The 12,896-nt window shown below is 43.6% G+C and overlaps 2 protein-coding genes across 3 annotated transcripts in view; both read left to right on the top strand.

Moving 5' to 3' along the window:
- The window catches only part of sulf2a (sulfatase 2a), an 83,598-nt gene extending 76,908 nt beyond the window's left edge, over positions 1-6,690 (top strand). Inside the window, 7 exon segments of the mRNA XM_061728079.1 lie at positions 4-63; positions 1,348-1,514; positions 1,682-1,824; positions 3,673-3,781; positions 3,875-3,908; positions 4,393-4,446; positions 5,491-6,690. Coding sequence (XP_061584063.1) covers positions 4-63; positions 1,348-1,514; positions 1,682-1,824; positions 3,673-3,781; positions 3,875-3,908; positions 4,393-4,446; positions 5,491-5,521 — 598 coding nt within the window. The 3' untranslated portion in view covers positions 5,522-6,690.
- Positions 6,691-12,654: 5,964 nt separating this feature from the next.
- The window catches only part of arhgap46a (Rho GTPase activating protein 46a), a 52,968-nt gene continuing 52,726 nt past the window's right edge, over positions 12,655-12,896 (top strand). For both annotated transcript variants that reach the window (XM_061728069.1, XM_061728068.1), the window contains exon 1: positions 12,655-12,724. In XM_061728069.1, the coding sequence (XP_061584053.1) occupies positions 12,711-12,724 (14 nt within the window). In that variant the 5' untranslated portion in view covers positions 12,655-12,710. The remainder of the gene's footprint in view (positions 12,725-12,896) is intronic.

Genomic DNA, 12,896 nt, shown 5'->3' with positions numbered 1-12,896 from the left:
CAGTGATCTGCTCAAGAACAACGACAACTACAAGCTCAGCGCCAGACAGATGAACTCACTCAGGTGAGACTTGATATTGGTTGCTAAGGAATCGCCTGGCCTGCAGCCAGTCAGGCAGCCGTCTCTTGTCCTTGTCAGGATCAGAGGTGTCAAGTAACGAAGTACAAATACTTCGTTACCTTACTTAAGTAGAAATTTTGGTTATCTATACTTCACTGGAGTAATTATTTTTCAGACGACTTTTTACTTTTACTCCTTACATTTTCACGCAATTATCTGTACTTTTTACTCCTTACATTTTAAAACAGCCTCGTTACTCTATTTCATTTCGGCCTTTAATAAAAACTATCCAGTTAAATTGCTCCATCCGGATAGAGTGAATTTGGTTTGGCTGAACCAAGCCTATTGGTAACTCTTTGTTGAATATTCTGTGCTTAACTGATGCAGATCTGATGTATAAAGTGTTTGTTAAATTGACGGATCGATCCTCCCTTTTACTTTCTGACTCTTCCTTTTTATCATTTTTAACTCAAAAAGTGACAAAAACAAAAATGGGAGGGAAAAGAAAGTTATGGAAACGAAACGACTGTAAAGAATAAAAACTACACTGGTATTAATATGTAACTAAACTTGGATGTACATTCCAATAAAAGTTAGGATAAATGATAACATGCCTCTGAAGTTTGACTTTTTGCACCAATACAATACTTATAGGCAACTATACGACGACTTTTTACTTTTACTCCTTGCATTTTCACACAATTATCTGTACTTTTTACTCCTTACATTTTAAAAACAGCCTTGTTACTCTATTTTATTTTGGCCTTTAAATAAAAACTATCCAGTTAAATTGCTCCATCCGGATAGAGTGAATTTGGTTGTGGTTGTTTCAGATGTTCTTGTCCAGTTTTGTTCTTACATCCGTTCCCTCAGATTCCTGCAACTAAACTTGGATGTACATTCCAATAAAGGTTAGGATAAATGATAACATGCCTCTGAAGTTTGACTTTTTGCACCATTACAATACTTATAGGCAACTAGTCATCATATCTGCTGCTCTCTGAAACACATGTTAATGCTCAATAGTACACATATATGCTTCTTTAATATATTTGCATTATACTAAGATGCATTCATTTTCAATGGCTTTTGTCCTTAATGGCTTTTTTACCCCTTACATTACTTTTACTTTCATACTTTAAGTAGTTTTGAAACCAGTACTTTTATACTTTTACTGGAGTAAAAAACTTGAGTTGATACTTCAACTTCTACAGAGTATTTTTAAACTCTAGTATCTATACTTCTACCTGAATAATGAATGTGAATACTTGTGACACCTCTGGTCAGGATGCCGCTGAAGCAGAAGAATCAGTGGCTGCAGAAGGAGCAGAAACACCGCAAAAAACTGCGTAAATTCCTGAAAAGGCTGCAGAACAACGACACGTGCAGCATGCCGGGCCTGACCTGCTTCACCCACGACAACCACCACTGGCAGACCGCCCCCTTCTGGACAAGTGAGGAATGACACGTGGCATGTTCAGCGAGATGTTCAGAGAGATGCAGTGTTGTGGAAAATATCCATTGTCTGTGAAAACGTTTTTCCACAGCTGATGTGATAAAAGCCATATTTTGGCAGCTTCTTGTAAACTCTCTTATTTTCCCAACCCCCCTCCACTCCCAGTGGGTCCCTTCTGTGCATGCACCAGTGCCAACAACAACACGTACTGGTGCCTGAGGACCATCAATGACACACACAACTTCCTGTTCTGCGAGTTTGCCACGGGCTTCATGGAGTATTTTGACCTCAACACTGACCCCTACCAGGTAACTGCACAGGAGCACACCAGGGCAGGGATCAGGGATCAGGGATCAGGGCCTGACTCAACACTGGCGCTTTTCCACTAGTACCTACTCAACTCAACTCGGCCTGGTTTCTTTTCCACAACAATTCAGCACCTGGAGCAGAAGTAGGAGGTTGGAGAGAAGCTGCTGTGACGTATTTGATTGTGTGATCTAAACGAAGAAGACAACAACACTAAAGATGTAGAACCTGGAGGAGATGATAGATGTGCTGCTGGGTCTGTGGCTTGTGTTTATCAAGTTAAAAAATGAGAGTGAGAGAAGCTTCAAGCGGCAACGCTTTTTTTTTTTTTGTCTCGGTGCTGCTGAAAAGTCAGCTGGAGCCGTGAGCAGCTATGAAGTGACAGAGCTCCTGGTGGATCTGGTCGTTCCTTACACCGTGTCCTAACTGCATGCGACGCGAGCGAGCGTCAGCGACAAAAAAAATTCCATTCCTTTATTTTCTATTGGACTGTCCAAACTGGCTGCGAGCGACGCAGCGCGATGCGGCGCGATGCGGCGCGATGCGGCGCGATGCGGCGCGCCGTTTTGAGCTCGACTTTTGTCGGACGCCCGGTTTCTATTTTCTTCCTGTCGCTCGTGTTGAAAGCTGGTTGAAAGCGCTGTAGGAAACAGTCATTTCAATACAAGAACCTCAATAAAGTGGCAGCTACTGGAGGGAGATCGCCAGGGAGCTGGAAGGTTCTGATAAGATAATAAGATATAATAATAAGATAATATATAATAATAATATAATAATAGGATAATATTTCTTTCTGCCACTTTATTGAGGTTTTTGTAGTGAAATGAGGAGGTATCATAGAGATAATTTCTCATTTCAACTAACTGGATCAGCCGTTCTTCATCCATGACCGTTTCCTACAGCGCTTTCAAGCGGCTTTCAACGTGAGCAGCAGGAAGAAAATTTAAATATCACAATATCAAGCTCGTTTTCTGTTTAAAAAGTACAAACGTAGGAAGATTACAAGTACTCACCCATCTTTTACTTGTCTCTTTACTCTTTTAGGAGTTATTTTAGGAGTTTCTTTCAGGAGCACACGGGCGGGTAGTGCGGTGAGTAAAGGCTGATTTATGGTTCCACGTAAAATCGACAGCGTAGCCTACGGCGTAGGGTCCACAGCGACGCGCACCGTTCAGTGCGTGCGCCGCGTAGCCTACGTCGCGTAACCTACGCCGTAGGGTGTGCGTTGGTGTAACGCAGAACCATAAATCAGCCTTTTAAAAAGCGAGTTTCAGCTGTCAATCAAAATAACGTGGGGGCCCATAAGGCTTTCAGTGTGGACAGAGAGCGTCCGATGCCACGCAGTGCGACGCAATAGTCGGACGCTCGCGTGCAGTTAGGACAGTCTGTTATCGCCCGTCTAGATCCCTTTTTAATTCTCTCCTCAGCACCAGGTTTATGAACATCTGCACCTCAGAGTTGGATCACCAAACAGACTTTTGCTGCCATTGCTTGTCGAATAAAGTGAACAAGAATCCGTCAGAGTCTCTTTCTCTGATTTCCTCCTCCTGACTCAGATGTCTGACTCCAACCCCCCGACCAATCGGTGGCCTGTAGTGTGATGATGTCAGATACAGCCGACTCAGCCGCTTAGAACCTCGGCAGAATAGATACAGAAAAAGTATCTACTCGGCACGTTAGACCCCTAGTGGAAAAGTGCAAAGGCGAGTGGAGTCGAGCTGAGTAGGTACTAGTGGAAAAGCGTCACATGATTCACCGCACATTCCTTCAAGCACAGGGGTACACTTTGTCCGAGATTTTCCAGAGCTCCCAGAGCCCCTGCTGACATGTAGTCCACACTCTTCCTGCAGCTGATAAACGCCGCCAGCACGCTGGACCGCGCCGCTGTGAATGCGATGCATCAGCAGCTCATGGGCCTACGGGGCTGCAAGGGCCACAAGCAGTGCAACCCCGAGAAGGGTGAGTAACTCTCTCTCCGGTAACTCCGGTCTGCCATCAGGTCTCCAGTCCTGTCTGACTCAGATTAACGCCCCTCTCTGCTTTCCTTTGCAGGAGGAAAGGAGCGAAACCACTTCAGTGAATACAGGTACCTCCCCCCCCGTCCCCCACGCACAGCCGGATACTTTTACAGTACAAACACTCCAGACGGAAGTCACGTTAGGATATGAACTCCGGGAGGTTTCTGCCTCCTCGGGGGGCCTTTGGTTATGTTTCTGCTTCTTGCAAGTGGTCCTAGGTGTCAGGAAGATAAGATGTAGTGATGTTTAAACTGCCGCGGCTCCTTCTCAAAGCCTTTTAAATGTGCAGGGACCAACAGCAGAGAAGGGTACGAGTACTAGCCTGCTTTACAGCTTCTGTTTGTAACAATGCCTAATCGCTTGTCTCTGCTGTGTGTGTGTGTGTGTGTGTGTGTGTGTGTGTGTGTGTGTGTGTGTGTGTGTGTGTGTGTGTGTGTGTGTGTGCGTGTGTGCGTGCGTGCATGTCTGTGTGTTTACACCTGTTTGTGTATACCTGTGTTTCCATGCACGTGCGTTTGCCCTGCACGTGTGTACATGCTGTGCATGCTTCAGGCCAGTTCATCGTCGAAAGAGGCCAAAAATGAAGAAGCCCTCCTCCAAATCGCTGTGAGTTTGTCATACCCCATCTGCTTCTCTGTAGTCAGCCAAGCTCTCCCCCTGCCCTCCACCCACCCACACCCGCTCTCCACTCACCCACTCATTCAGATCCTTCTCCATTCGCCCTCTCTAGTACAGTAACCGCCAGTCGAGCAGAAACCACGGCATCTCATTAGTCCTGTTATTGTCATTTCTGACTCTTCATCGCAGTGTTGCAAGGAACAAACCAGAACTGAGTCACAGCTTCCAGTGAATGCCAAGAGTTAGGGCTGGGCGATTTGGACCAAAAGTCATATCTCGATATTTTCTAGCTGAATGGCGATACTCGATATATATCGATATTTTTTCTGTGCCATAATTGGGGTTTCCCCCAAAGCATTATAGCATAGCATCTCTGTTAGCTTCATTTTTTTCTGAGGCAAAACCTTAAAAAAACAGTCAGTTTTAATACAAAGCCTCGTGCCAAATGTCACACAGGTTCCTTTATTAACAGAGGTCTGCACAATATCAAAATGTATAAAACAGATGAAATAAAAATAAACTGCCTGCATATATAGAATGAAAATGCTTCTTGAATAAAATAAAAACAAATATCCCTTTCCTTCATAACAATTAAATTAAAATACACTGTGCAATTAATACAATGTAGACAGTAACAGGCAGACTTTTCCACTGAGGTTGACAGTTGTGCAAATAACAAAACATTTGTGCAAATTTCAAATAAAACATTCAAGTCAATTAAAATAAGCTGTATCAAAATCATAAAAAAATAAATAAAAAAATTGAATAATCGATATAAACGATATTGGCCCGGTTTCCCAGATCAGTTAAGTAGCTCTTAACAGCGAAAGACTTCTTTCAAACCATCTTAAGGAGTCTGTGAAAGAAGTCTTTCGCTGTTAAGAGCTACTTAACTGATCTGGGAAACCGGGCCATTGTCTCGTACCATATCGCGTTTGAAAATATATCGATATATATTAAAATCTCGATATATCGCCCAGCCCTACCCAGAGTTGCACTTTTTGACTAACGGTGTGTGTTTCCCGTGTGCAGGGGGCAGATTTGGGAAGGGTGGGTCGGCTAGTCTCCCGAATCCCAACAACCAACCGTACTGACCTCTTCCAGCAGAGGAAGGAAAAAGAGAAGGACCCCCAACACTCTTCGATGGACCATCCTTTGAGATACTGTTCTTTTTTTAATCTGGGAAGCTAGAAGACTCTTGGGTTACCTACTTTCGAGCACATCTCATAGCCGTTTCCATGTGTGACCCCCTCAGCTCCCAGGATTACCAACCCCAGGATGCTGTAAATGAGCAGGACACATTGGTGTCCACAAGCCATTCACCTTAGCAGCAATGCTTGTAGATAACACACAGTACATCACTTTCATCCACCTCCGCGTCCAATGGGACGGGGGGGCGGCGGGACGATGGGGGGCCTGTCAGCTCTGCTGTTACACAGTCACGTCACAACCTCGTGGTGCGTCCGTAGCCCACACTGACAACCTTAAGACTCTCTACACCAATGCATCCGGGCATGGAAGTGATAAAGACATTACAAGGACCTCGGCCTCGGAGCTCCCACCCTCACCTTTTGTACGATAGATGATCCTAGCTCAGCTGAATGTGTCTTCATGCTCGCGGCTGTGACGCGTGAGGTGATGGGCGCTCGCCTGCTGTGATTCAGCCCCCCCTGCGCAGACTTTGTGCAGCTCTGTTCATACATCTCGACCAGTGTCTAACAATCCTGCAGTCCTCCGGGACATTCGTGAAAACATTTAACTCCTTTGTATCGTCAGTACCACACTAGATGTTTCCAGATAGTCTGTTCAGCTTGCTATACATGGTGCTACAGGACAACAGCACAGGAGTAAAATCTTGCTGTACAGTATGTATTTGAATGTATGTCGTGCAATTAATAAAAATGTTTACAATATTTTTTATAATACTGAAGACCTCATTGTTCCATATGGGTCAGCAAAATAAACTTAAATGAGGAAATGCACATCGAGACATCCCATTTCCAACCATTGTTATGTTTGTTACTTCCTGATTTACATGAGAAAAGCACTTAAAAGGTTCACTGTGACAAGATGCGCCATGTACATGGAAAAATACGTCGTCTATTCTGTACCAGAGGAAAACACAACAGACTTGTTGATGTGAACTTCAGCTACCTGACTTTGTTAGCTTTTTTTCTTTGCAAATATTTTCATAGACTTACAGTGCTGATAGTGATTGTGAATAAAGTGTTGTTTGACCATACACTGTATGTCCGGACTTTATTCTGAACAAGCAAGGAGGAGGAGGGAGGTTGTTTTCTTCTTCTCCAGCAGGCGTCGCTGTGTGTTTGTCCAGATGAACGTGGTAGGAGGCAGCTCACTTCTCCTTCAGTTACAACCAGTACTGGAGTTGAGGGGGGATGACATCCCCCCCTGAAATAAAAACGTTCAAAATCATCCCCCGTGTAAAACTGTCATCCCCCCTTTCCATTATGTCATTTCATCAATGAATGTGGTTTTACTGCTATTTCAACATTTAGAGTCATCACCAGAAAAATAACACCAGAAAAATGTGAATATTCTCACCTTTTTTTTCACTTGAAATAAGTAGGAAAATCTGCCAGTGGAACAAGATTTATCTTCTTATTACAAGCAAAAAAATCTTGTCCCACTGGCAGATTTTTCTACTTATTTCAAGTGAAAATCTACTCGAAACAGGTGAAAATTGTTGTTTTTTCCAGTGATGAGTCTTGTTTTAAGTGTAATGAGATTTTTTTTACTAAAATGAGACATTTTAACTAGAAATAAGACAAATATTCTTGTTAAGATTGTGAGTTTTTGCAGTGATCCATGTTACTTATCCTGTGAAGGACAGAGTCATATTGATAAGTTCAGAAAACAGTTTTTATTGTTGTGTTTTGATGTATTAGATGTAAGCCCAGTGGATATTTAAAGCTTACAGAAGGCTGCATTTAACTGCTGCTATGTCATTCCTGCAGTATTTCTGCAGGTGTTTTGGTCACTGCTATTATTTGTAATATATTATATTATTTGTAATCAGCACAAATTATCTGTCCCCATATGATAAAATCCACCATCCCCCCTGATTGTTTTTTTACAACTTGAGTACTGGTTACAACAGTGACACCAAACTACTGGTGATCCTGAGATAAATAAGGGTGCTTTCAGACCTGTGGCCCGTTTGTTTCGTTCCGATTCAGGGACTAAATCAATACAGTTGTTTCGTTTGTGGCGTTTGTGTTCACAAGGCAACCGTCTGTAGCGGTTCAAAGCTGTTAACAAATGCCACGTGCAAACCAACTGTTCTCTCATTGGTCAGAAATGAACGTGGAAGGAGTTTCCTCTTCCATACCCCGGGAAAAACAACAAAGGTTATGAGTGAGTTGTGTCGGTTTCTGTGTGGATTCTGTTCTCACTGCAAACGAACCGCTCCAGGTCTGGAATGGAAGCGAGCCGAGACCTCCTCTCCTAGGATCTCGGCTCGCTTGTTTTGTCCCGCATCCGAGTGCGATTGCTGTGTTCACATATACCAAACGAACCGATCTTTAGGAGGAAACGCTCCTTGTTTCAGAACAACTGCTCCAAACGGGACAGGTGTGAAAGCAGCCTAAGAGCGACCTACGGTCCTGGCCCGCTGGCTGATACTGTAATCTATAAGCCTCATAACAAACGTAATCTCCAATAATGTCCAGGGTATTGCATCATGGTGGTTTTGATGACTAGGGGACTAAAATTGTACCCGGAATGCTTTAGCTGGACATTTGACTAGTTTGTCTACAAATATGAAGACTTACTTGGACAAATAAACTTTGGAGGGGTGGGCTGGGGCTGGGCATGATGCTCGGCAAGCCGATAGGGACACGACCTCTGCATCAATCAAATGGCGCTTTTACACTAGTAACTACCCGACTCGCCCTGCCCTCGTTTCTTTTCAACACCCAGATCAGAAATAGGGGTTGGAACGAAGCTGCTGTGACATTTGTAGACTTGGACTGGGAAAGCTTCTGGTATATGTTTTCATTCCTGGTGGCCCCATCTAGCTCTCTCTGGATATTTTCCTCAGCCACCAGGTTTAAGAAGGTCTCCACCTCGAAGTTTGACAACGGAATATCTTTCTGTGCTACCATTGTTCTTCGAAAAAAATGAACAAGAAGGGGCGAGTCGCTCTTGAAATGATGTCACATCCTGACTCAGACGTCTGACTCCAACCCCCCCCCGACCAATCGGTGGTCTGTAGTGTGATGATGTCAGATAAAGCCGACTCAGCCGCTTAGAACCTCGGCAGAATAGATACAGAAAAAGTATCTACTCGGCACGTTAGACCCCTAGTGGGAAAGAACCAAACCGAGTGGAGGCGAGTGTAGTCGGGCTGAGTAGGAACTAGTGGAAAAGCGCCATAAGTTAGCTCTGCTCTTTCAGCGGAACCCCACCCACCTCTACAGAGCTGCCCTCAGACGTTTACAGCGGGATGTTTAACATGTCGCCTGGACGGCGAAATCAAGACCGTCGCATTTAGACGACGCTGGGTTGGTACAAGCGGGTGGTTGCTTCACCAAGCGTGGTAGGAAGTGATAACGGCCACCCGTTGGCTGAGCCCACTGTCAATCATATCAGAAGTCTATTTCATGTTTTCGAAAAAATTGAGACCAAAAGTTGGCCATTGTAAACCTGAGATGGACTGGCTTTTGCAGCCAGGCTCTAGGGGTCAGTGGAGGAACTGCAACCCATCTTAGCTCTACATGGGCTCCGAAGTTGATGGTTGGAGCTTGGTGACAAGGTGGGCATTTCGTCGACGGTTTCTGTCAGGGTTTGACATTCCCCCCAGCCTTTCAGTTTCTGTTTTGCCCCGCCTGTGTCCCATCTGCCCTGATTGTCTGCACCTGTGTCTCGTCATGTCTCATTATCCCCTGAGTATCTGGTCTTGTCTTTCCCTTGTTCCCTGTCGGTCCGTACTATTTTGTCCTCCATGTTTCCTGCCACGTTTTTCCTCCTCAAGTTTTTTGATCCCTGCCTAGTTTCTTTTTGATCCTGCCTAGCAGCGCTTTGTTTTTTGGTTTTCTGGAATAAATCCTTGGTTTTTGCAACTTCTGCCTCCTGCTCTCCTGCGTTTGGGTCCACACCATACACCGGACGTGACAGTTTCAGGTCCCGTCCATGGCGACAAGAAGGAAAAATAGCCTTGAAAGCCACTCTTCAGAAACATGTGAATGACATCACAGCGGGCTTGACCAGTTCTTCGTATACTGTCTATGTTTTTATCCCATAATTGTCAGGGTCTCTGCTCCAAAATGATACATAGATTTTCTCCAACTAGTTACGCTCTTCAAAAAGTAAAAAGGACAATAATATTCCTGTTGAAATCCTGTGAGGGGGGTGACCACAGACACTTTGGTCCATCTGCTTTGGGCTTGCCCCAAATAAATAAATAAATAAATCCATATTTTGGTGATAATTCTGGGAGCAGCTTCCGCAAACCATTTTTAATGCCACTTTCACAACAGGAGAGAGTGTAGGCTGCGTTTATTTTAGGCTCCCAGGTCAGTGATGCAGCGCTTTGATGGCAGAACCTCAACTAAATAGCAAGGTTGATTTGGAGTATTTGTATTTTAAGCCTTGATTCAACGGCAGTAGTGAGAAAACCCATGAGTGAGTCCAAGGTGTTCATAGAGAAATGTCTGAACATGCAACACTGTCACTGACCTGAAAAGGATAAAAGGGTCTGAAAAATCATTCAAATGGGATATACTTGTACTATAGATTTACAAAACATCCGGGCTTCCTCATATCCACAATACTGTATCTGCATCTGGTCCAGCAGCCGTACAGCAGCTCAGAGGAAAGACCTCCGGAGGGTCATCACCATCGGCTGGAACACCTCCACCACTCCCGTCGTCAGGAAAAAGCCCAAAATATAATAAAAGACACTTCACACCCCGGACACTCGCTGTTTGAACTGCTGCCATCTGGGAAACGATAGACTCATGAAAACAAGGACAAACAGACAGCTTTTACCAAACAGCAATAACCACTCTCAACAAAAACAGGAACTAAAGTGCAATAACAAAAATGATTGTATGTTGATGAAAGTTCTTGTAATGTCCGTGTGTCGATGTATGTGTGGAGAGGTGAATGTGTCTAGATATATATTTATTTTATTTTATTTGTTTTGATCTCATTTTATTTATTTTTTAGTTATTTTATTTTATATATGATGCACTGACTGGAGAGCACTTTTAATTTCGTTGTACCTGGTGACAATGACAATAAAGATCTAGTCTATTCTATTCTATACAGCTGGGTGTTTGGCCTTTGACTTTTTTGAGTATGCAAAAGACATTGTGGCATAGAATTGTCAAATTGGTTTAATTCACCGTACAAATTGTTACAGATTACTTTTGTAATACTGTATTTGACCTGGTCTTTGTACGTTTTGACCGTATAGAAACGTAATTCTTGCCATTGTAAGAATGAGATGTACCTGCTGTACTCTACTGCCCTTACTTTTTAACAACTTGTGCTTTTTATTATTGTACCTCTTTTCTTATCATTTTATTTCATTGTATTTGTTATTTACTGTTTAATTGTGTCTTGCTGCTTTTAATGTTGATGTAAAGCACTTTGAATGACCTTGTGTTGAATTGTGCTCTACCAGGGGTCTGCAACCTGCGGCTCTTCATCCTCACTTAGCGGCTCCCTTTGAAAAAAAACCCAAACATAAATAAATTATATTTCTGAATTCATTTTTAGTCATATTATTAGTTTATTTTGTTGGGCAGTTATCTTGGAGATTGAGTTGATGCCATCTAATTTTAAAAGAACTATTTTTAATTTCTATATTTCTATATTTATTTTTAAAGATGCTAAGCTGCAACTATTTTTTTTTATTTATATTAAAGTGGGGTATTTTTTATTTTACTTTTACACAAATATAGACTGAAATAGGCCTACAGTTCACAGTTTAATGTATTTCAAAGTACGCCTACAAATGCACACGGCACTTCTGTTGTTATATTTAGCGGTTGTAACAGCTAAAATAAATAAAAGATGATTTTTTTTAAATCTCTGTTATTTTTTGTGACTCCCAAAGATATTTTTTTGTAGAAGTGGGTGCAAAATGGCAGAAAATTAGAATATTGTGATTTTCTGTAATGCAATTATTCCATTCCATCCATTATCTATACCCGCTTTATCCTTTTCAGGGTCACGGGGGTCTGCTGGAGTCTATCCCAGCTATTTTCAGGAGAGAGGCAGGGGTTACACCCTGGACAGGTCACCAGTCCATCACAGGGACACATATACAGACAAAAACAACCAGACACACTCACACTCACACCTACGGGCAATTTAGAGTCACCAATTAACCTAGCATACATGTTTTTGGACTTTGGGAGGAAACCGGAGTAACCGGAGGAAACCCACGCAAGCACGGTATTGCAATTACAAAAACAAAAATGTCATACATTCTGGATTCATTACAAATCAACTGAAATATTGCAAGCCTTTTATTATTTTAATATTGCTGATCATGGTTTACAGCTTAAGAAAACTCAAATATCCTATCTCAAAAAATAGAATATTCTGGGAATCTTAATCTTAAACTGTAAGCCATAATCAGCAATATTAAAATAATAAAAGGCTTGCAATATTTCAGTTGATTTGTAATGAATCCAGAATGTATGACATTTTAGTTTTTTTTAATTGCATTACAGAAAATAAAGAACTTTATCACAATATTCTAATTTCCTGAGACAGTCCTGTATAGCTGGCTTTGTGCCCTTTGACTATTTTGAGTATGCAAACAAACAACAACAACAAACAGTCTGTTTTACTGTATGTGTCTGTTCCAAAGTGTTCAGAATAAAGTTTGAAAAGAAAAAGAGGGGGCCAGGACAGCAGTGTGTGGAGTGGAGGGGGCCGTGAGGGGCCCTGGGGGGGCCCTGGGGGGGCCCGGCGGGTCCGAGGGCTGGGATGACCTCCGTCAGCAGCGTGACTCACGCCTTAATTATGGTTCCGCGTTAAATCGACGGCGTAGCCTACGGCGTACGGTACAACGTACGTTGTGCGTCGCAGTGTAGCCTACGGCGTAGGCTCTGCGTCGGCGTAACGCGGGACCATAAATCAGCCTCCACCGCTTGGAGGCGGAGACTGCTCCGCCGGCAGGACGAGCCCCGCAGCCCCGCAGTTCCCCAGTCCCACAGCCCGGAGCCCCGCGGACGCTCCTTTCTACCCGCCCCGCTTACCATGTGAGCAACATGTCCGGGAAAAGGTGAGTGACCGGGGACTTTACTGTGTGGAAAAATAGTTTTTACCCGGAGACTAGAGTTCCCGCCGGGAGCGCGCGGCAGCGGGCGCGCGCCCCGCGGCTCCTCTGATCTCCCTCTGATCTGGTCCTCGTCCGGAACAAATGTATCCGTCCGAGCTGCACCGTCCCCCCGCTG

This window comes from Cololabis saira, chromosome 8 (genome assembly GCF_033807715.1).
Source record: "Cololabis saira isolate AMF1-May2022 chromosome 8, fColSai1.1, whole genome shotgun sequence".
Taxonomy (NCBI): domain Eukaryota; kingdom Metazoa; phylum Chordata; class Actinopteri; order Beloniformes; family Belonidae; genus Cololabis; species Cololabis saira.
This window is presented reverse-complemented; position numbering and strand designations above follow the sequence as displayed.